Below are 23,096 nucleotides of genomic sequence, written 5' to 3'. Positions count from 1 at the left end.
TAATGTCAATTCAAGGTATTAAAAAAAAAATGTGTACACAGTTTTTACTTTGTTGTACACATGTAGCTAGGTCGAACAACGCATCTAAACCTCACTACATACAAACCATTCGGAAACACAACAGTGTCATCACATCTCATCGCATTTGCATAATTTGTTACCAAGGCTGGTCTAGGTTATGGATTTGGTTCCGCAAATGTTCAAGATTTGTGATAAAATTTCCTACAATTATGGTTCATTCCAATCCACGAAATACATGCACAGCTTTGTGTGATCTATATGGCCAAGGCAAAACTACCCCATAAAATTAATGAATTATCAAGTAAGAACAGGATGATTTAATACATGGGTCGATGTAGCAAGAGAAGGAATTAAAATTGCTGAGATCGAAGTAAGAATGTTACTGATTTCTGGAGAATCAGATATTTTTATCAAACAAAAAAAAACTGATTTAATATGCTGATAGAATTCTGTATTTTTATAACCAAAGATGAAGATAACTTATAAATCCGGATACAATCTGAATGGTTTTCCTAAAGCAGATGTAATTAGTGGTTAGTAATAAATATTGACTCTTTCCGTAACATTATAGACTAATTATATGAACTCATTCTCCCATATAGTGAAAGTGGCTTTGGTATGAAACAAACTCATGAACAAACAATTATAAGACTCCTAAAAACCTTTTGGGCAACCTAAAGCCGATAAAAAGGTAGGAAATATTGTGTAAACGAATTCATCAATCACGTTTTTTATGGAACACAATCGTTATAATTATTATTATGCTTATCCTCCCTTCATTTAACTAAGATTTTAATGACTTCACTCTATCCATCGCAGTTAGCTGAATTTACATAAAACCTCAAGATTGACCGTAGATTTCGACGGGGTTCCACTAGTAGTTAATTATCCGTGACTGAAATCACCATGTGTTCATTAAGATTTAATTTTAACCTTGAGGGTAATTTTGCCTTACATTTTAAGACTGAAAATTGAATTGAGATGTTTCTAAGAAAATCTTTTCGAAGGGAAATAATAGTTTTGATCGGATGTCTCTCATAACTATTTGCAAATCATAGTCACTGCCTAAAGCACCGGTTGCCACAGCTTTTTCTACAAGAAATATTCGGCCAATTAATTTTTCATTTTCCATTTTCTCTATTACAATTACAAGTCATATTTGATAGGCGTAAACGAAAAATTCATTGTGATAGTATACAGATTAAGGCTCTCATTTTGTTATTGTTGGTCAAAACGAGTCCGATATTATTCTTACAAACATTTCAGAAGAAAAGCAATAATAATTTTTCAATCTATTCAACAAAATAAATCATCCCTTTTTCAATTAACTACTATCGTATAGCTTTGATGCGCCTATCAATTAAAGGTCAAATGATGGTATGTACATTATTATCATAATCGTTTAAAGAATTCATCAAAACCAAAAAAATACAAAAAGCTTAACCATATCAATCTGTATTGTCCTTTTAATTGTATTATTGTATACTATTTTATAACATAAAATACTCGTATATTCATTGAGGCCATTATTTAAAAGCGTATCCAATACTCATGTAAGTAGATTTGATAAAATTTCCATTATCATGTTTTGGTTGGTAACATATTAATAAGGATGATATAAACGTATTTTAATAAAACAAAAACTGTTTACCTTGGAGTAAGACTATGTTATTCTTTATTTAGTGAACTTGGTTTTTCGAGGAAAGTGAAGACGTTTATTGAGTTGAGCATCGACATCGACAAAGACAACCATCTTGACACCAACAAATTGGGAGGAAGAACCCCTTTGCACATACTTTCCCCATGAATATATATTATATTCGTAGAAGAATGTCGTTATTACTTTACAGGTACTTACTCAAACCTTTTAGCACGTTTTTTATTAATCTTTATTCTTATAATAGATTATTAATTCTTTATGCTTATGATACCAGCGATAAATTATTATTTTTACCTCATTTTTGGTTTGATAGGTAACATGGTAAGTGTAAGGTTACTAAACTGTTAGTTATATCGGCCTACCATCCCAAAGTTCAAACGACCATGGTTTCATTGTTTATTGTTGTTAACGTACCATTTTATTGTTTTTGTATACTATTATGATGTGTTCATTGTAGTATCTATAAATAAATTGGCGAATAGCTACATCGAGTCTAATGTGACTGTGACAACAATTTTGCATTCTCATATGAATTAGTATGAAACATAATTAGTGTAAAATTACTAAACATGTCTATACTATTTAATGAGTGAATAGTTGAAGATAGAGTCAAATGTAACTGTGGCATTAAACTATTATCTTTATTATGTCTACTTTCTCATATAGTCGATATTCTGTTACGGCTACGATGCATATACCTACATACGACTCTAAATAATTAACTTCATCGTCGTAAACTTTAGAGGTAAACAAAGAAATGAGATGTAAACGTGGTTATCTCTCAGATTGCAAATAATAACCTCGCAAAGATGGATTTTTAGAGTTAAGGATTTTTAGCGTGTCCACATTTTTCAAGAAAATATACAGAAAAATATTTGTGTCATATCTTTATTCCTATAAAGCATAAGTTTCACCAACATGAGAATTCTGATCCTTGAAGGATAATGAAAGGGAAACCAATAAATATCAGAGAGGAAGCACTTAGTGGAGTCAGCGTCCGTTCCAATTGTTAATAAATCCGCTTCATGTCTTCCTGGGTTCCCCTCACGCCGATTAAAGTCCGTCAAAACTGAGATGATTTTCCTGTTTACAGCTATTGTACAGGCATTGAAAAAAACTGTGGTTAAAATACACTAATAAGAAGAAAAATAAATGCTTAAATCGCAATCAAGGGCCTATATCATACATGTTACCATTTTAATACGTGTACTGTAGTAAGTAAGGACTACTGTGTATTTTAATACGGTATATTTAAACATATACAGGATAAATGAATTTCGTAGGCTGTCCACTATTGATTTAAGACCAATCACTAGTTCTACAATTATGAAATTAAGAATGTTACCACTAAACCAACTCCGAGAAATAATTTAGAACATTTTAAAATATAGGTACCAGCGATAGGTTCACTAGCCCTATCGCTAGTGAACCAAACTTATATGTCATTTTATACATAATTTTAAAAGTTATTATTGATACAAATATTTTAGTGGAAGAATTTGGCTATTCTTAATAGTTTGAAATGGCTGCTCTTTACGTGGGAATTTTGTTATTACTTTGAATACCCTATAGGTTTCTTGAAAATGCAGTCATTTTTACTCTGATTATAATTTTGTTTTCCTTATAAGCTAAGTTTTTTTTCATGCGCAATATTACATTAGCATCACAAACAATAAAATTAAAAAGAAAAACATAATTTTTAAAAAACATTTACGTAGTCAAAACTACAAGTTTAAAAAATCATGATGTGTCAAAGAGCATGTTATTTCAAAGGTGTAGCTATTCCACATTCTGTATCCAAAAATCATTTATCATTTTAAAGTTAATTTATGAGGTTGGTTCTGTGACGGTTTTGTTTGCACATTGAATATGATTATGAAATCCATGGTTATTTCCATGTCTCATAGCCTAAGTAGCCTACAGTCAATACAAAGCCTTATACAAGTTTCTGACTGCTTGACTGTCGTTATGTTGGTGACATAGAAGAAGCCAATTTACGTGTCATACTCCGGAAAACCTTTCGCCGATCAATAAACAATATACTGTATGTAGAGCTTATTTCTTATATTTACTAAATTAATTTATTAAAATGTTCTAGTATATCCCTTTGAACAAAGAGAACTAATCACACCTCTAAATTAGGTACAATAGTTAGTAAAATAACGAATTTTCTTTCTATTAAATCGATATTTTTTTGTCTTCTATATGTCCAATTAGTCTAGCGTTTCATCAAAATAAGCCTATGAATTCCCAGGCATGTACATAAAAATAACAATAGAAGAGCTGCAATGCTGATTTTAATAATGAGAAGAAAAGTGGGATTAATAAGCAATACACGAACCGAAACCGGAGTTAACGTGTCAATTTAAAGAGTCGTGCACAGAGCTTAATCACAATCTTTTGCACCCCTTCGGTTCTCAACCCTCTGTGCCTGGAACTTTCCTTGTCATGAAGTTTCCTTGCTCGAATCTTTCCGGAACCCGTATTGTTTTGGTTTTGATTTTGTGTTTTTTGTGTGTTTACGTCATGATTGAATTTTTTCAAGAGAACAGTACAAACACTCTCCTGGTCTTACAATAAACCGTAAGCCTTTTGTGAGGTCATCATCATTAATTATTATAAAACCAATGGCAAATGAAAACAGAATGATTTGACCATTCTGAATCGTCCCCGCTTATAATACGAACCAGAAAACTCAGATATAAAGGCGATGGCTTTCCAGAAAATAGACGGCTACCTAGACAATCCAGAATTGTTGTCAACATGTTGTATTATGTGTTGCACCAACGATGACAAATTTTCCAATATTAACTTGGATGATTGATATCACTTTGTGGCATGTCCTAAATATTTAGTTCTTTGTTAGTTTTATTATTACGAATTAAAAAAAAAAAATTGTCTTCGTCTGTTTTTCTTAAGCTTAAGTTTGTGAATTATTTGTTGAAGAGTATTTAGGTAGTTATTATTTTTTTACAATTCACCATGTAATTAAAAGATAAAGTTCAGGTTGACCATATCAATACTTTACGACATGAAAAACGAAAACGAAAACGTTTATTTATCCCAAGAATTATAAACTAAAATAGAGAGTAGCTATACAACTTAACAGTACAATATTTCTAAAATAAAATAAAATTTGCCTTACTTATGGGCTAGGCCTACATGGGCAGGTGCCTGTGCGTAGGCCTGACACACCACAACTATTGTCGTAAAAACGTAACTTAAAATCGTATAAATATGATGAACCACGTTCGAGGGATCGAAACAAATACGCACAATTTAAAAAGTTCCGATTATATTTCAATCTGGAAAAAACATTACTGTGGAATACAAGTATGCATCTTTTCAGCGAAGCTACGTTCACGTTCTCCAACGTCAAAGTTGTCAGTACAATGTAACTGACAGCTGACAACAATGCAATTTATTTTGTTTGAAAAATGATATGAATGTCCTTGAATTTTGTCTCTAAACTATTTTCTAGCAGTGTATATACTATGGAGTAAAAGGCAAAATTGTAGTTTGAAGGTAACGAAGAAAATTTTAGTAAATTTAACAATATTCTATATTTAATTATGTTTATATTTAAGGGTGCTAATTATACTGCAAAACTAATGTGTATATTGAATTTTGTATCGTTAAATTTAGTAAGTACTTGTGACTCGGCTGTGTACTCCTCAAGAGTTTGAGTTTATCTGATGTCATTTAGTTTAATTAAGATTAGATAAATATATTATCACTATTCTATTTTAACACAGTTATTTTTACACTGGCAGAGGACCCGTCCTTCGTACGGGGTTGGCGTATAAGTATAAAATGCTTATTGCAGTTAGGTACTCGTGATTTGTGTTTGCAATGAGGGATGACATGGTTTGAGAAAATTTGGTTTGTTGAATTTACTGTGTTGAATATACTATCCCACATCACCAAACTCGGAATATAAAAGACCAGATCAGAAAATTGAATTTTAAGTAAAAATAAAAAATAAATTAAAAATGGAAATTATAGTATTTGAAAACTAAATATTGAGAAGAGTGTACGTGCTGACTTTTGAAGATGGTCAATGGAGACTAAATCATAATTGGTAACTGAGAGCATGATTTAAAGATCCGGATATTGTCGCTGAGGTACGGAGTAGAAGGATGAGATGGACAGGACATATTGTAAGAAAAGAAGACAACTCGTTACAAATGAAAGTATTTTAGAATAACCCAGAAGGAATAAGACCCCTTGGTAAACCGAAACTGAGATGCAGCCTAGTTGACAAGGACATTAGAAAATTGGGAAGAAGGAAGGATGACGCAAGATGCAGATAGGTGTGGAGGCATAGTGTTGGGGAGGCCAAGTACCATTTGGGGTACCAGTGGCCACAGCAGTAAGTAAGTAAGTATAGTATAACACATCTACCATAGCCATAATAATATTCTACCACTGCATCTATAAAAAAATGTAATTTACCAAATATTTGCACAATATCACAAATTATTTATAAATCAAAAACATAAGCATAACTGTAAACAATCATATTTTGTCAGTTCCCATTGTGTATCACAGCTTTTTGTTGCTGCTTGGTTCAAATTAGCTGTCGTCATAAATGAATAAATAACGCTGCACCCTATTGGTAATTCTTATAACTTTTTAATGCTATTGAATTCACAGAACCAACTTGTGTAGTTGAAACAGCTGTCAAAATAATTTAATTTATTTTAAATATAAATACTGATAAGGTTAACATGGGAATCTCAAGAGCCACTGGGGCGGAGCCTAAAAGGATCTTTGAAATAGGAGTATGTGTATATTATGTAAATCGGGAACGTAAGCTATCATCATACCAAAATTGCAGATCAATCCGACCATTAGTTAATGCGTGATTGAGCTTCAACCAAACACACATACTTTCACATTTATAATATTGGTAAGATAAGATAAGATTACCAACCAACGGATAAAAAAAGTATTGCATTAGACTAAATAAGGAATTAGTCTAGGCATACCATGATAATAAATAACATAAACATAATTTCTTGACTAAGAGAGTGATATTAGTGCAATTGTGTGTCAAGGTATCTTTGCAATTGGTCAGCTAAAACGATTGAATAATTAACTCAAATTCCCTTTATTATATCTCGACAAAATGATATAACTCTCATTGCAGCAAAAATTACGGTTTAAAAGTTATTGTAACGTATGCTATTTTCCCATAAAGTTCTCTTAAAATAACGGAAAAGCATATTTTTGAAAGAAAGCCGGTTTTTATCACAATTTAGTATGTTATGGTTCTTAACAATTCTAAACAAAATAATGTAACCCCGATTGCTGTGCAAATTACGGTTCAAGGGAAATTGTTCGTGATTTTCCCTATAAATTATCAAAATTACTCCCACCGCTTTCCCATGATAAAGGTTTTTGAAAAGCTAATTGGAGAAAATACGTGTCTAATTGCAAAATACCGTTTATTGTAATAGTGTGGATAGAATCAGAAGTAACAAACAGTAACTGCAATTTACTTAGTAAATTAACTTTAATCAGTTTACCCTTAATATAATGTTATGACAAGTAAAAAAAAAAAAAATACAACGATCAATATGAGATTTTTTAAAGTAAAATGGATTAACAATTACTCCACACCATGGTTTGTGAGTAAGTAAAAAATCTTAATGGTTTCTTTACATCTCCACTTCCGTTAGTGAAGAAAACGAAAACAAGAGAAAAGAATGGTCTATTGATTCAAATCAACAGGCTGGCATGCATAATACAGTTGTATGAAAAAGTTTTAATCAATTTCATCTTACAGTTCAGCCCACTAGAAAAAGTTATATTCTAGTGGGCTGAACTGAGTCAAGAGAATAAATCGAGGAATTTTCATCAAACCTAAGAGTTCTTCAGAATTTTAAGAGTTTTGAGAGTAGTTCAAAGTTCCTTACTTATAAGAGATCATTTATTTGCAGATCTAATGAGCCCTCTTGAAAATAGAATCCTATTTTTAAGATGTATTATTCCTCGAGTATAAAGTAAAGCGTAAACCATATTTTACACATTAATTACACGCATATTAAATATAGCATTTTGCCATTAACATGCAAAATTATTTCGGTTCCAACCTTATGAATTTTATTCTGATGTTATGTAATTCAATCAAAAGGATTTTTATGTATCATGTACTCTTCACGATAAATCTAAAATATAACAAGAGATGCTGATCACAACACCAAATTCTTACAAGTCTTTTTGTTATATTTGACAAAAGTATTACAAGAAACATTTCAATCATCAGGTACAGTATAAACTGTGTCTTAAGATAGATGACGCAAGCAAGACATTTATACTGAAGAAGCAATACCGTACATGTTGTAAGAAATGGGCTATTCTAAAGCTAAATTAAAGTTTATACTGAATCATCATCGATTCCTTTTTTATTAATAAGATGATACCGTACTACAGAGTAACCCTAATCAAATCGCACACATTATTTGAAAATTAGTGTTAAATCGATGTTAATTTAATGAAACATTTGGAACCGCTTTGGTTGCCGTTGTACTCAACAAAGCACATTTTTGCCATATATCCTTAAAAGTTAATTCTATATTTTAAAAGTATAAACTACTAAAGCCCTTTAAACTTTGCACAGTTTACTGTGTCACATATAACTCAGCTGCAGTTTGTGTGTTTTGTTGCATTAACACACAAACTGCATCCAAATATAGCTGACGAAATTATGTAAATCCTAATCAACAAGGGTTTCATGTATCTGTTATTCCTTGAAATATTAAATGTATTTTTTATTTTATTTATAATACACCTATGTAGATTATTTGTTGCAATATATATAATATCCACATTCCACTTCGTGGGCTTCGTTTTACAAGAGAAATAAAGACGTATTGAGTTGAGGAAAACAACATCGACATCGACAACGGACTATCATCTTGACATCGACAAATTGGAGAGTAGAGTTCCTTTAACACCTGGGCGGATACATCTCCAGTCCAACACAGCAATAAACACCAAACCCGTACATCCCCAATACGCATTGTGTTGCAAATTAACACGCACAATTATTTAATTACACATAAAGAGTAAATATTTGGCAAAATTTTTATCAGCATAATATTTGATGATGGCAAGAACTATTATGTGTATAAAGTATAACAACAGTTAAATAAGAATGATTGCTAATATTTATCGTCATATTTATCTATGTATTAATAGACAAGCATGTTTCTTTAAAACTTTTTTTCTCAGATCGTGCATCGTAAGGAAACTATACGAATACTGTTTGAAAGATATTTTCCTGTATGTGTGCAGAATCCCTTTATAAATTAAAAAGGCAAAAAATAAGCGCGAAAAATGAATTTAAAATTTAAAAAAATGTGCATAGGCCTTTTGGATTGCTATGCTGGTAACGAAATAACAACAAAATATGAACACAAAATCTAAAAAAAATTGAATAAATTCCAATCACGTGTTTTATTTCCAGCATTGGGTAAAAAATAGAGAAGTCTGCAAATTAGGCCCACATATTTTTGGTCGAGTTTTCGACCACTGGACGACCTCTAGTATTTATTATACTGTAATTCCTTAATTATATATTAAAAGAATATTATAGTAATTTACAATATACCAAAATATTATACGAAACTATATTTGAGCATACAGTACTGTTTCGTAATGTTATATCAAAACTACATCGGTTTCTCCTATTTAATGACAGTGATTGTGGAGAGAGGCATTGCAACTTAGTTTCTCGTAGTGTCTCTAGTAAAAGAGGAACTTACTTGTTTGATTACAATACCACCACATTGTCGCTGTTTGTAATACTTTTAACAGTAACTACATACCAAGTGTCATGATTTTATTAGTAATAGCTGCAACCGAATAACTTTTAGTATTTCTGTAACCATTGCATAGATAACATGAGTATTCTTTTCAAGTTCTTAGAATGGAATTCCTTAAGGGTGAATTTAAAATGATTACAATTGTTAAATAACACTCGCATTAGTTTCCTGGGCAAGGTGTTATTTTAAATAAAAACGTATAAAATAGAAACAGATACATATTTTTAGAAAAACTATGTTTATTCAAAAACAAACAAAGAGGTATTTAAATGACATGAGGTTTGTGTAAGAAATGTAGAGAACAAAGCATCAGAGGATTAAAAACCTAATTGTATCAACTTATACCAAAATGCGCGAGTAGTTATGGGTGGGATGGGGGATGCTTAGCACACCTGGCCGTCGACGACGATGGTGACAAGCGATGCTAATTATAACTCTAATTACTTCCAAATTAGAGTGGGGTGACTTCGAAACTCAGCTGATTAACATCTATATTAACTTTGAAATGTATGACTTCCACGGCAGGTCACTCTCGTAAATTTTAAATTGCATGAGTAAAACATTAATACTGTAATGAGACTTCTTTGTAACCCTAATAAACACAGTAGTAGAGCTATGCATTTGTAATGCAATATACATTTCAGTTACTACTTTAGATTACTTTGAGTAAAGAACTTACTTTCATATTGTATATTTAAAAAAAGATTAAGCTTTAAATATTAATTGAATGAAACGGATGGAAATTTAATACAACGAAGAGGATAAGACGCAATTTAATCCGATTCAATGTGATAAAATAGAACTGTTTTAAAGCACTAAATAGAGGAAGCTGTGAAAAATGTTCTAACATTTTATTACAATTTAATTATATACAGTATACATAACAGTATATTATTATGTATACAGAGTACTTTGGTGCATATGTAATAGGTTCAAATAAGAATTGATAATAGCGTAACTACAATTTCTTTACATTTGTATAATTATAGTATATACAACAATAATTAACCTTTAAATTCCAAGAGATCGAGGAGGTGACTTTTAATTTAAAACGTAAATAAATCCGATCCTATAAGCAGGCTTTGTATTGGACCCAGATGTTAATTGGCATTGTGCTAGTAATTAATGATACTTTCTAGCATAAGGTTGAGTGGTTCAATTCCGTAGAGTGGAACCAACCATTTTTAGACAGTTTTCTGATAAAAATTTTAAATTACAATTACGTAGTCAATCAAATCAAAAGTAAAGGGTACATGGTTATTCCTGCTAATCATCAGTATTGTAAGTCATGAAACATTGTTGACAGTAATACTGTACAGGCTTTAGGAAATTACTAATTCAAATCTCACTCCATTCTCCAGATAGCATTTGGGGCTCATAATATTAGATGAAGTTTGAAAGAAACTTAGAATTGCTCTTTAAATTGGGGAGTAAATGAAAGATTCATAAAAGTTCTTGATCTCAGAGTATTTGAACAGGTAATTTCAAAAGTTTCAATGAAAAAGAATTTCTTCTTAAGAAGTAGTATGAAACTCGCTTATTAAAGTACTTAGCTTTGGTTATATTTTTCAATTAGCTTTTAAAAGCAGTAATACTTATATTTAATTACATTCATAAAATAATAGTTTAACCCCTAAAAAAATGTGTTTAAGAGCATTTAACAACTACAGTAAATAATGATTGTACGGTTCATAGAGAAAAGGGTAGCTAATAATTCATTCATACTTTGTCTTTCGTAAATTAATGTAGTTATCGTTAAATATAATACCATCTTGTAGAGGGTTTCCTAACAAAATTTGCATACAAACTTTACATTGGTAAGAGTGCAGTGAAATCCCTCAAGTTGGTATGCTGTTTGGAAATTAAGGCGCCTAAAAGTAATTGATGTCAATAATTTAGAGTTTAGAGCGTTCCGTAACATAAAAGTGAGAAACTTCAATGGCTTGGATGAATACAAAATAAGAAATTAAGAATATTATTGCATAAGAGAGTTTTAGACCTAGAAAACTCGCAGTGAGCTTTCACATGATACATGCTGTCTTATATCAAATTATCCTTCCCTTAAGCAATTGGAATCCTCCACCAAGCATTTAATACTTATCCTTTACAGTTATAAACATATTCTACAATTAAAAACGTGTATCTACTGTGTAGCACGCTTTGCTCAATTAGTTATTAAGCTAAGTTCAGTAAATTACCAACATGACCGTCGATTCTTTATAGGTAATACTCCTACTACTTAATAGGTAATACCCTCTACGAAAATCTATTTTACAACGTAACTATTTATCAACTAAAAACAATATTACATAATTGACTATTGTATCGATAGGCAAAGATAACATAAAACATATTGAATACTTGGTGCAACGTTTTTGCCAAACATCATTCGATTTACTCTATTAAGTCCCAAATGAGTACTTATGGTATGTCTAGACTCTTCTTCATCCATTGGCAGGTGGAGATAAGCATTACTAATGTGTAATGTGCAGAATTATCAACATTTATTCGTGTTAGAGAAGACATCTTCAATTCGTGGGATTGGGTATTTGTCAGTAAGTATGCAATATGGTAAGAAATGCATAGTTCTACATATTTATTAGTCTATGGTTATTTGTGCATTCACCGAAATGGAAAAATTCCACAGAGTTATTTATAGAAGTTCGATAATCCAGCAGAACGGAAATGGCATTCAAATAAAGCTTTCTTGTACTTGTATGGTTTTATTATCAACTTTCATTCCGTTATAAATATTTATATTGTTTCAGTTGCATTGAACTAGTGGAGTTGAGTTATTGGCCTTTCCAACCATGAAAACAAGCAATTAATAAAATACTCAAAAGTAACACCTAAAAAACCCTTTTTCGGTATTTTATTCAAAACCAATCGTCAAAATGCAACAGAGCAAAAATTACTGAACAAGCTATTTTGGTCGTAAATCTATAGTTAGTTTTAATAAAAACCATGGCTAAATTTTTCTTGCGACCAATAAGCATTTGTTAAGGCCAGTGTAATTTTTTATTCCGATAGAAGTGCATTGTTGTTTTTATATTAATATTATGCGTCTTGAACTGCAGCTATAGAAAACATATTTATTTCACGTAGTTAAGTCAATCGAAGAAAGCCAGATTTAACCACAACATTCAAGTCAGCCCCTTCAAAATATAATAAAAGGCAAAACATAGGTTTACAAATCTGTTATTATAAAAGAACGTAGTCAAATAGTTACTCATATAGAGTGCTACTGCACAGAACTTGATTATTCCCCTTGGATTTTGTTGCTAAAATAATTATGTAGAGTACAAGATGTTTGAACATGCAGTAAGCTGCTCTTCAGTTTGGCTTAGGTAAAAGGTTACCGTTTCCAACAGAAGTTAGGAATTTAAATTAACATTTGTTGGTGGCGCTGAATTTCGCCATGTTTATATTGATTCTAGAACTAACAACATCTTCAACATAGGATTGGAATGCCTACTTTTAGTCATAGTCGAAGCACACAACACAGGCATTAATAAATTAATTAGCTACAAATATGTGGATGAATTCAGCCTCCATCTGAAAACAAAGAGAAACCAAGGTGAAGGATTTTCTTCAAATCACCAAGCCATCCACCATATTGTCAGGTTCGTCTGTTTCTGTAGCCTATGAAAAATGTTAAGCATAAGCAGAATTTAATTCACTCGAAACACTGATAACTAGCTATATAATAAATTTCCCTCGCACTAAACATAATTTCTTAATAAAAAAGAGTAGAAAATAATACGTTTGTAAGATTTCTGATGTGCTTCAAACTAATAATATAGCGAAACGCATTCGAAATCTAACTGAATTTAAGATATAAGTACAAATTAATAAGAAATAATTGAGATATTTTACTAAACCTTATATTGTAAACAGGTTTTCAATATAATGGTATGGGGTCTCCTAACCTTGGACTATGACTTGCTAATTGAAAAAATAAAGCATCAGGACACTTTTGGAAATACGAAATATTTTACAATAATTTGTGTAAAGCAGTTTTTAAAGCTCTGAATTATAAAACTAACTTAGTTTGGTTAAGTGATTATATTTATCGATAGTATTGGCATTTTCATGGTATTTTCTATTATTTATTGAGCTGTTTTCAGGTTATTGACTGACCTGCGTCCTTGTGCAGCTCGAAGGCGGCCAGAGGTCCGGTGGTGGAGGAACACTCGGAGTTGCGATGTATCAGCGTGATGTTCCAGCCAGGCAGCATGCCAGTGACGGGGTCTGTGACGGCCTTGACAGCCAGCATGACCGGCGGCAGGATCTGCTGCAGGGTCTGCTCGTTGGCGGCCGTGTCGTTGGGGGCGATGGCTGTCATCAGTGCCCGAGGAGCCGTCCCCGCCCCCGCGTCAACGCCCGTCCCGACCAATAATAACACGAATACACCTAACGCGACTTCGCGGGGTCGGGTACTCGCACCCTTGCCGAACCGAATAAAAAATACGACGAGTAACAAGCGAATCATACTTTGTACAACTAAACCTACTAGAGTTCCCATCGGTCGCTTTTGTTTTACGAGGTATCGAAATATTTGATAAAATAGGTGCTGAATGTGGGATAGGTGCCGCTTCGGTAGGTCGAGGTGAAGTGGTGAGTTGCCACTCCCCCCTCGCGGACCCCCCATAGTTGGTGTCTACCCTTACACCGCCATCACAGCGGGCACAGAACGGACTGAAAGAAAAGTCTTATCATCGAGTCGATATGTATATACTGTAACGTCTACATGGAACGGTCTACGACACGGAAGTAGAACACAGCTGTTTTCAACCTGAAACACACAAAACACGAGAATTACTTGATATATATGTAAATAAGGAAGCATTACATTTTAAAGTTGACTTAGTGTTTCTTTTATAAAAATTTTCCTTATTAAATCATCCTGATAAACAAAAACCTGTGGCTATTCATGCGAGAGAGCATTCTTAAAATTTTCCTCAATGTTGGCAAAATTGGCAAAACACGCATCAGACTTAAAATTAAAACAGCTTGAGCAAACTCATCAATTAATACTTAAATCTAAAACACTTTACATTGAAGGATTGAATGTTAATTATTTACATTGGTAAATCACCTAGCCAACCCCATTAAACACTGTTATTCTAACATCATTATATATGTACTATAACAATTATACTATTCAAATTGTACATTCCTGCTATAATAATACATTGTTATATTTACAAATATTTCCTTTACGTCAGAAATACTCGCAGACCAAAATTAAATTTCATGAATCCAACTAAGTATATAAATCAATGGACATAGCCAGTTAAAATACTAGTTAGTCAAAAATGCATCTTTCAATTCTTGGCTAGCCAATCAATCACTTTGTATTTGTAAATAATCTAAATTCATGACACGAGAAGGTGACGGGTGGCAGCTGTCTAGAATTAGATTTATGATGTAGCTTGTTTTGTGAATCCATATAAAATCAAAGTATGTACCGTACACTAATATTCAATTATACTTGTTGATACTTGTTGAATGTATATTTTAATAAAGGTAATAAAGGTAAATAGGTACAACCTTTTGTTATAAGTACAAATTATACACATTTTCGAGTGTATTACTGAAAAGTGGCTGCAACCTTAATCTTTTTTACAGGTTGTCCGGAAATAAATTCAGCTTTTACAGGACACATCAGAGCTATTTTAAGTAGGTGGGCTAAGTAGATATTTTGTGATAGCTAACAATTAATTGAACTGCACTTATTGCACTTAATTTAAGCACAAAAAATTATAATAAGACTTATATTTAACTGTATCCAAAAGTAGAATAAATTCAGACAATTTCTTATTGTACATTAAAAAGTTGTTATTTAAAAGTTTTGTATAAATATATTTACTTTTAAAGTCAAAAGTTGATTTTAAAAGGTTAAACTCTAAAATTTTGTTGATGGTTTGAATATATTCCTGCATAAAAGGATGTACTAGTTAAGATATAGGAGACCGCATTTAGATTGTGGTCGCAACAATATATCCGATTTCGACAGCTCGTTTGTTTCCCAGGAACGGATAATGGCAAAGTTAGTTGTTCTAAGATATGGCGTTCTTTTGTACAAACCTTGATGTAAGTGGATGAACAATATGTAACAAATAGATACCTGTATGGAAAATAAATCAAGGCAAACAAACACCGTACAAATGTAAACCTAAGTGACAAAAATCTTGTTGGTAGAGCTATAAATCTTAACGTATATAGCTAGCATTCTAATATGCTTATTAGTTTTCCGGGTGACAAATAAGTATCAAACCTTCATATACCGTTTTTTTTTTTCATGCAGTATATTAATCAACCAAAGTCAGTCTCATTTTAATTTAAGTGCTCATTTCTGTGCACATCCATTTTCAGTTACAGTTTGTTATTTGTATCGTTGAAACAATAAAAAGGCCAACAATAAAATTGATATGTGGATAATTTCTTTAGAAACATTTAAAGCATATTTTCAGCTCAGAGTCGGGCAATGAATAGAATATCAAGAAAGACATGTAACACTAAAAAGTTGATCGATTGGCATTACAAGTTTTAGACTGTAATGATTTTTTTCAGATATGTCTCTAATTATGGTTATGAGACAGAAACCATACCACCAACTTAATTAAGCAACTTTTGCGATCGGGTTCAAACAAGCTTTTTAAAAACCAACAAGGCATTTTAATCCTGTCCTTTTATTGTCCTTTTAAGCTATAATCTAACATTCAACTGGATAACAATTTTAATTACTAGCCTAACATTGTTAAATTCCCACTAGCTACTATTTTCAGTATAATTCTGAAATGGGGTTTGATGTACTTAAGCTAACGTACACATTTTGATTTGCTTTCAAAATTCAGAAACGTCTATTTTTTTAAGGTATATAGTATAGTATAGGTTGCCGTAAAAGAGTGTTTATGAGTGTTTATAAGGAAATCATGTATCTTTATCTCATTACTTCCTCAACAATGATTTTTTTTGACAGACTATAGGATTAAATGTTTGATGAAAGTCAGAATAACAATGTTGTACAGTAAACCTGTTGTGCAAACAGTTATCAAACCATGAAACGGTCTTGTATTAATGCTGACGTGCCGTGGTGGCGTGACTTCAGATTTAGCCACTTCGCCGCTTACAGTTAACCAACTTTACGTTCTTCGCTTACACGCTTGACTTGTAATATTCCGTTTCAACAAACCTTATGCTACTTAATTACAATCGTAAACTGTGACAATTCCCTGCTTGATATATTTTGCATACAGACAAATAAAAGGAAAATACATAGTTAAACGTCATCAGCCTTAGTAACCGAATGACAAAATGTGAGTAGATGAAGTTGTAAACTTTAAGATTATTATCTGCTGAGAGAGTCCACTATTTGAGTTGTGAGAATTCTTTTTGGAATGTTCTCAAACACTATTGTATACTATTGTACTATTGTATTTATGATAGCTATTTGACTTGTATATTTGGCACTGCACCTCTTGCAGTGCGATACATGACGATATATATTAAAATTATGAGGCATATCGAAATGTTCAATATCCCTTCTATAACCAAGTATAATATCTGCAGTTCAATGAGACGAATTAAAACACCGCAATCAAAAGAATTTTGATTAAAAGGTATAAGGGGTGTAAGTAAGGTGGTTTTGTTTTTCATACCCTTTATCACGATGTTTTCTAAATTAATACTTAACCTACAGGTGCATGAAAATCTGATATTGATTATTTGAAGGCAGTAAATTAATTTAAAAAATATGATAACAAGTATAATTTATTATTAGTTTTATTTTAACAAAATAAAATATTCACAATATCATAATAATAGGAACGTAAAGATTTACTAACACTTTTAAAACGCCAACTCAGAAAAACGGATTGAGCATTTATGATTTAAAAATTTGATTCAAAGTGAGGTCAGTATTATTGCCATACATATTAGAATATGTAGAAAACCATAATCTTTTGAAACCCTAACCTAATTAGACGACTAAGTATTTAATACCAAATGTTTCAACCACAACTGTTTAGGCCTAAAACTTTTGTCTGGTGAGTTAGTGTAAATTAGATAAGTAAGGACCACCTCATCGACTGATATTCATTTCAAAGAAGATATTGATTTTAAAGTGACCGGTAAAAATTATCTTCTCATCACTTGTTTTTATTCCCTTCTTTATAGTAAAAGTGTTCGTTCTCGGTAAAGTTTGTAGTCAAAGTTGTCACTACACCTGACGGCTTGACACCGGCGACGAACATCTGCGGTGCTCAACTTTACAGCTACAACTTTGCTAGGTTTACCTTTCAGCTTTAACTAACAAAGTAAAATAAATTGTGTCACTTTGAATTTCTGCTGAATTCACTTTCTTATTACACCTATAATTTTTCAGATATATATCTTAAATGTCTAGGCTGTATACATTTGATTAATTATTGGTATAAGATATATATTTCGTTAATGATTTACCTATATTGAAATCTTCAAAAGTAGTTTTTTACTATCGTACTCTATGATTACTGAAATGGGGTCAGATTTGGTTTAAATAGGTTGGTTTAGAAATACAGTAATGTCGTGATCACAATCAATAACCAGATATCTGAGTCCTGATAAAATAAGTTTGTGATCAAAAACATTGACTACAATAAATAAGCAAAAACCGTCGCTTTTGATCTAAACACATATAAATTGGAAATACTATCTTTCCCTCATTGTTGTAACATAATGCAACATTTCAATTAAAAGGTTCCAAATGTAATTTGAGACAAGAGTTTAAAGGAAACATATACAGATTTGTTTAAACAGTTTAGATAGCAGTTTTAGTCATTGCCACACACTTTGAATTCAGTTGTTAGGTTCGCAAATGATATCTTAGACTAGATAATTTGTTAACTAGACTTTAATAACAATGGCAATAGTTTATATAGAATGCCAATATATAAACATTATCAGTAGACCATTATCAGTAGGTTCTTGCTTAAAAACACAAATACTTATTTCTACTAAGGGAAAACTCGATCACTAGTGATGCAAAACGTAGTTCAACGTTCCAACTTATTATATTTCGTGTCATTAACTTCTGACTTACGTCTTTACTTTTATAGACCTATTGAATAATACGCTCTGTTGTAATCTTATACCCTATAACGTCTCAAAGCTAGTATCCTGAAAAGTAAGTAATGACAATTAAACTTAAAGTTTCAAAAATATATAGCTCAAGAAATGTTTTTGCACTCAACGTGTTCCTCTGTTTACTTTTCTTTTCACACTCTTTGGGTTAAAGGAGGGCTGTACGTGACCAGCAAAATAAGCTGAGTTTTTATAAATTTGCAGTAACTATATTTTCATTTCGGACCGGTGCGATTTAGAGTAAAGAATACTTATGTTTTCTTATATAAGGGAAGAAGTTCTTATTATATCTTCTATTTAATTCCACGGCCTTCTTCAATTATTTAATTCCATAAATTGCTAGATGCGATAGTGCAATAACCCTGCGTTTATATTTCCAAACAATATATCTTCAGATAATAAAGTTAAATATTGAATATAAAAACTGAGTTTAAACGTCATGATGTGATATTAATTGGCATGTTTTAAATTGGTAAAAACATTACACACAAAAATATAACGGATTAAGGTTGTTTTGTCTTTTCGCCTTCTATACTCTACATATACCTAAATGTTTTCCTCCGCAACAGAGGTTTGAGAAATTCCAGCGCAAACCTTTGATGTACAGATTTTATCTACGTTTGTATTTTTAATAAATTTCATGTAACAATATTGCACACAAACAGTGATTGTAACACACAGACTAACCAGGTACCTTAAATAGATATCTATGTATTCATTTAGAGATACACACTTATGTTAAAAATTCCTGAAAGTGTATTTTAAAGCAAATATGATTACGATGTATATTTAAATATACATCAAACGCAAATATAATTATATTTATATCAATATATCACGATTACGAAGTAATCATCGATGATGAGTATGATGATTGTTGAAACGCTGAGATGACAGCTTTGTACCTTATATAATCAACTGATTACTCTTTTAACTCAATTTATTTAAAACCCAATTAATTGTCTAGGAAAGACGGGTTCAATAAAGCCTTTAAATATATATTGAATATTCTAAGCTTTGAGCTGACGATCTATACTGATTACTATCTTGCGCTGTATATATCTGAGTAGAAAATCTATATATTTTGATAGTTCAAAACAGACCACAGCAATCCTTAATTATCGTTAGAGTGGCTTGAAGAATCTTTACCACTAGCAATTTTAATGGGTTTATTTTTTTTTTATATGACGGTCCTGATGTCACTTCTCTTAATTATCTTTTAAACGGTGCACTGATTTCGAGCACTCACTGAAGCGGCAGTAATAGGATCGCTAATCCTGTGGTGATTTCGAGCATGGGACCTCCAGGCCTGGAAGGACAATGCATCTAACTGTTCATTGATGAAATACCTTAACATCTATCATTGGTTTTTGATCCTAGGTAGCCTAAATAGGTGTTCACAGTCTGAGTTAACAAAAACGTACTACAATATTATAAATTTAAGTAATATGGTTTAATTTTGTTTTTTAATTAAATTGTGCGTGTGAAACCATTTTAAGGTATTTTCAAAGAACCAACAATTGAACATTATATCTTTTGCATACTGGCCCCGTTGCAAGGCACGGGTATAGTGCCTAGTTGTGAGTATAAATATCTAAATCAAAATTTATTCGAACGAGTTTGTGAACAAGCATGATCTGACGATGTGGACGGAGAACTATGGTGGTTTTAAAGGGTAAATTTGGGTTCCGTTTCCCTATTACTCTTTACACAATTTTACACAAATTATTCAAATTGAAAATTGATTCAAATAATTTAATTTATACGACAAAAATTCAAAATATCGTAAATCTAAAACCCTCAAGTTATTCTTTTGCAGAATAGGTTAACTGTTTTAGTTTGCTTGTTTTTGGAAATATTTGATCACATTTGAAAAATTGGTTTATTCCATCCTAAGCTTTTATTATTTTACTAAAAACCCTCTAAATTACCTTTCCCGTGTCAGAAAAGTACTAAGTACGCGTTAAACGTAATGGTATCTAAATAGAGAATACATCTGACATGTTTAAGGTGATATTTAAGTGTGAATGGAATAAATATTTGTTTATTTAACAATGAAAAATTAAATCCAATGTGGATGAAATTTACTTAGTACATACAGTTTAGCTGCGCCGTGGATTTAAAAACCCTTCTAAATAAAAAATGTGGAATAGCCTACATAATAAATAAAAATAAATATAATAATAACTAATCATAAGATCGCCGGTTCGATCCTGAGAAAAGTCCGTAGCTTTTTGATGGTTTGAAACTGGACCCAGCTGTTCCTGATCATTGGGCTTTAAATAAATGATCCTGACTAATGAAACCGCTGATCTTAGTCGGTAACAAAGCTACACAGATCATCTCACACCATTCTACACTCATCCTTCACTCATATTTGGGTTAAAATACGCACCTAGGTGGCGTCCCCATCTCAATGATTGATAATTGATAATATTTACACACATATTGCAATTTTCTAGTAATGATTCACACAAAGAAGGGTTTCAAAGGTACAGCACGTACGTTGTAAGGGACACACCCGGAACGGCAGCGGTATGCAGCGTATGACTTTATTACAAGAATGCTTAAGACGAGGCTTTCTGCGACTTCATTTTCATCCAGCCAACATGCGAGAAACTCGTCATTTTCTCAGATTACTTGGTGGAGACATATATCGACAAGGATGATGCGTTTACCCACCACAGATCTGGGCAGCTGCTTTTACTGAGCTTTGTAGGACGACCAACTCGTGCGAGAGTTTCCACTCACGTTTCAACATGGGTTGTGCGTCGTCTCATCCAAACATTTTTGTTTTCATGAAATATTTACAAAGTGCCAAAACCGAAACGTACATACGACTGAACAGTGCGTTGCGCAGAGAAGAAGCAGAGCAAAGGAAGGTCGCCCTAGTACGGCAAAAGTTTATCGATTTGAAACTAAAACAACTGAGGGACTCGCACATTAATTTGTTAACTTTTGTCAAGTGTGTAGGCCACAAGGTCAGGAAATAAATGTGGTAGTTTGATTTGAATTTGTTTCTCATCTTCCCCTATTTAATCATCCTTAAAGTTCTAGGAAGGCCAAATGCTCGAAATCACCATAGGATTAGGGAACCCATTATTGCCGCTTCAGTGCAATGCTCGATTTCACCGCGTTTTGGATTTTCGTGCTCGAAATCAGTGCGCCCCTTTTAAAGATGTGACAAAACTCTAATGTTATAGTTGCTATACCATTATGAAACTTCAATCCGACTTCTAGCACTCAAGCTTGTAGAGGACGACTACTTATTATCTTGTAGAGAATTCCAAGAATTCATATAGCTGATTAATGTAATTTGTGTCAATTTTCGCCAAAATGTATGTAGTTTTATTTTAAGGGGAGAACAAAACTTTTATTATCTGTATACTAAATGGTATCATATCCTTCACCTTCCCCACAAAACCTATGGTCATGAAAACATTTTTTTATATTTATTAATGAGCGAAAATACATTCCTTGTAATGAAATATGTATTTTCATCTATTGAGGTATAATAGCTTAATCTGATCTTTGCTGAAACTTGGTATTCACTTTGGCCAAGTTTGGTTTTATAATACATGGTTGATTTTTTTTCTCCTAAGTTTTCAATTCACTGGACAATGAAAGACACTACTTTGATGCTAATATGCAGATTAATATAGCTTTTAACTACTTTTAAGGTAAATAAATACCTACAAAACATAACAGTGTCATTAAGCTTGTGGATTATTATTTTTGCGGGTTTATAGATTGGCCCTACGTATCAATTAAATGGACCACAATGTTAATGACGACATCTACTTATACAAATTAGCTTTGAGTGCAGACAAAACAATTACAGTGGTTGTGAGAGTAACGGGCCAGTCTTGGGCCGTGGCCACGTCTCCTCGCCTGCTGATGTAATCAGTAACATCAACAATTTGTTAGAGGCAGCGTAAATAACATTGGCTTGTCTTTACTAGTTATATTTATAGAACCACTTTCGTTTTTCATTTTAACTAGCTTTCAAATTGACAAACTTCGATCAATCAAAAGAAAAAAAAAACATGTACACTATTTGAGTTTGTAGTTATACATAGAATATGAGCTATCGTAAATAATATTTCAAGTTTAAAGCAAATCGTCCAATTATGTGTGGTTGTTAATATAGTTAGTTATAATTTTATGCCTCGATTTTTATTATCATAATAATCCAGGAAATTATTAAAATGCTTTCTGGTCACTGATAAAAATTCATAAGGTATTCCTTGAACTGTACTAAAATATTTATACTTGTTTTTTCATTCGTAGAAATTTATAGAAACTACAAAAAAAGATTGGTAATTGATTTTTAATTGGTTCGTTTTGATGACCAGTATTAAAAATCTTTATAAACTTAATTGATTGAAATTAGTATATGATTAGACGATATAAAATTATATGATAGTCAAGATTTAAAGCAATAACAGTTAGACCAC

At 31.9% G+C, this 23,096-nt stretch overlaps 1 protein-coding gene across 2 annotated transcripts in view; it reads right to left on the bottom strand.

Annotated features, from left to right (window-relative positions):
* LOC128983360 (atrial natriuretic peptide receptor 1-like) overlaps positions 1–23,096 on the bottom strand; it is a 282,494-nt gene that overhangs the window by 97,675 nt on the left and 161,723 nt on the right. For both annotated transcript variants that reach the window (XM_054402630.1, XM_054402622.1), the window contains exon 2: positions 13,654–14,308. In XM_054402630.1, coding sequence (XP_054258605.1) covers positions 13,654–14,164 — 511 coding nt within the window. In that variant the 5' untranslated portion in view covers positions 14,165–14,308. The remainder of the gene's footprint in view (positions 1–13,653; positions 14,309–23,096) is intronic.

Source organism: Macrosteles quadrilineatus, unplaced genomic scaffold (assembly GCF_028750875.1).
Source record: "Macrosteles quadrilineatus isolate MER2022 unplaced genomic scaffold, UCM_ALF_1.0 Scaffold_1__1_contigs__length_201487025, whole genome shotgun sequence".
Taxonomy (NCBI): Eukaryota; Metazoa; Arthropoda; class Insecta; order Hemiptera; family Cicadellidae; genus Macrosteles; species Macrosteles quadrilineatus.
The sequence above is the reverse complement of the archived record's forward strand: the minus strand, read 5'-3'. Positions and strand labels throughout refer to the sequence as shown.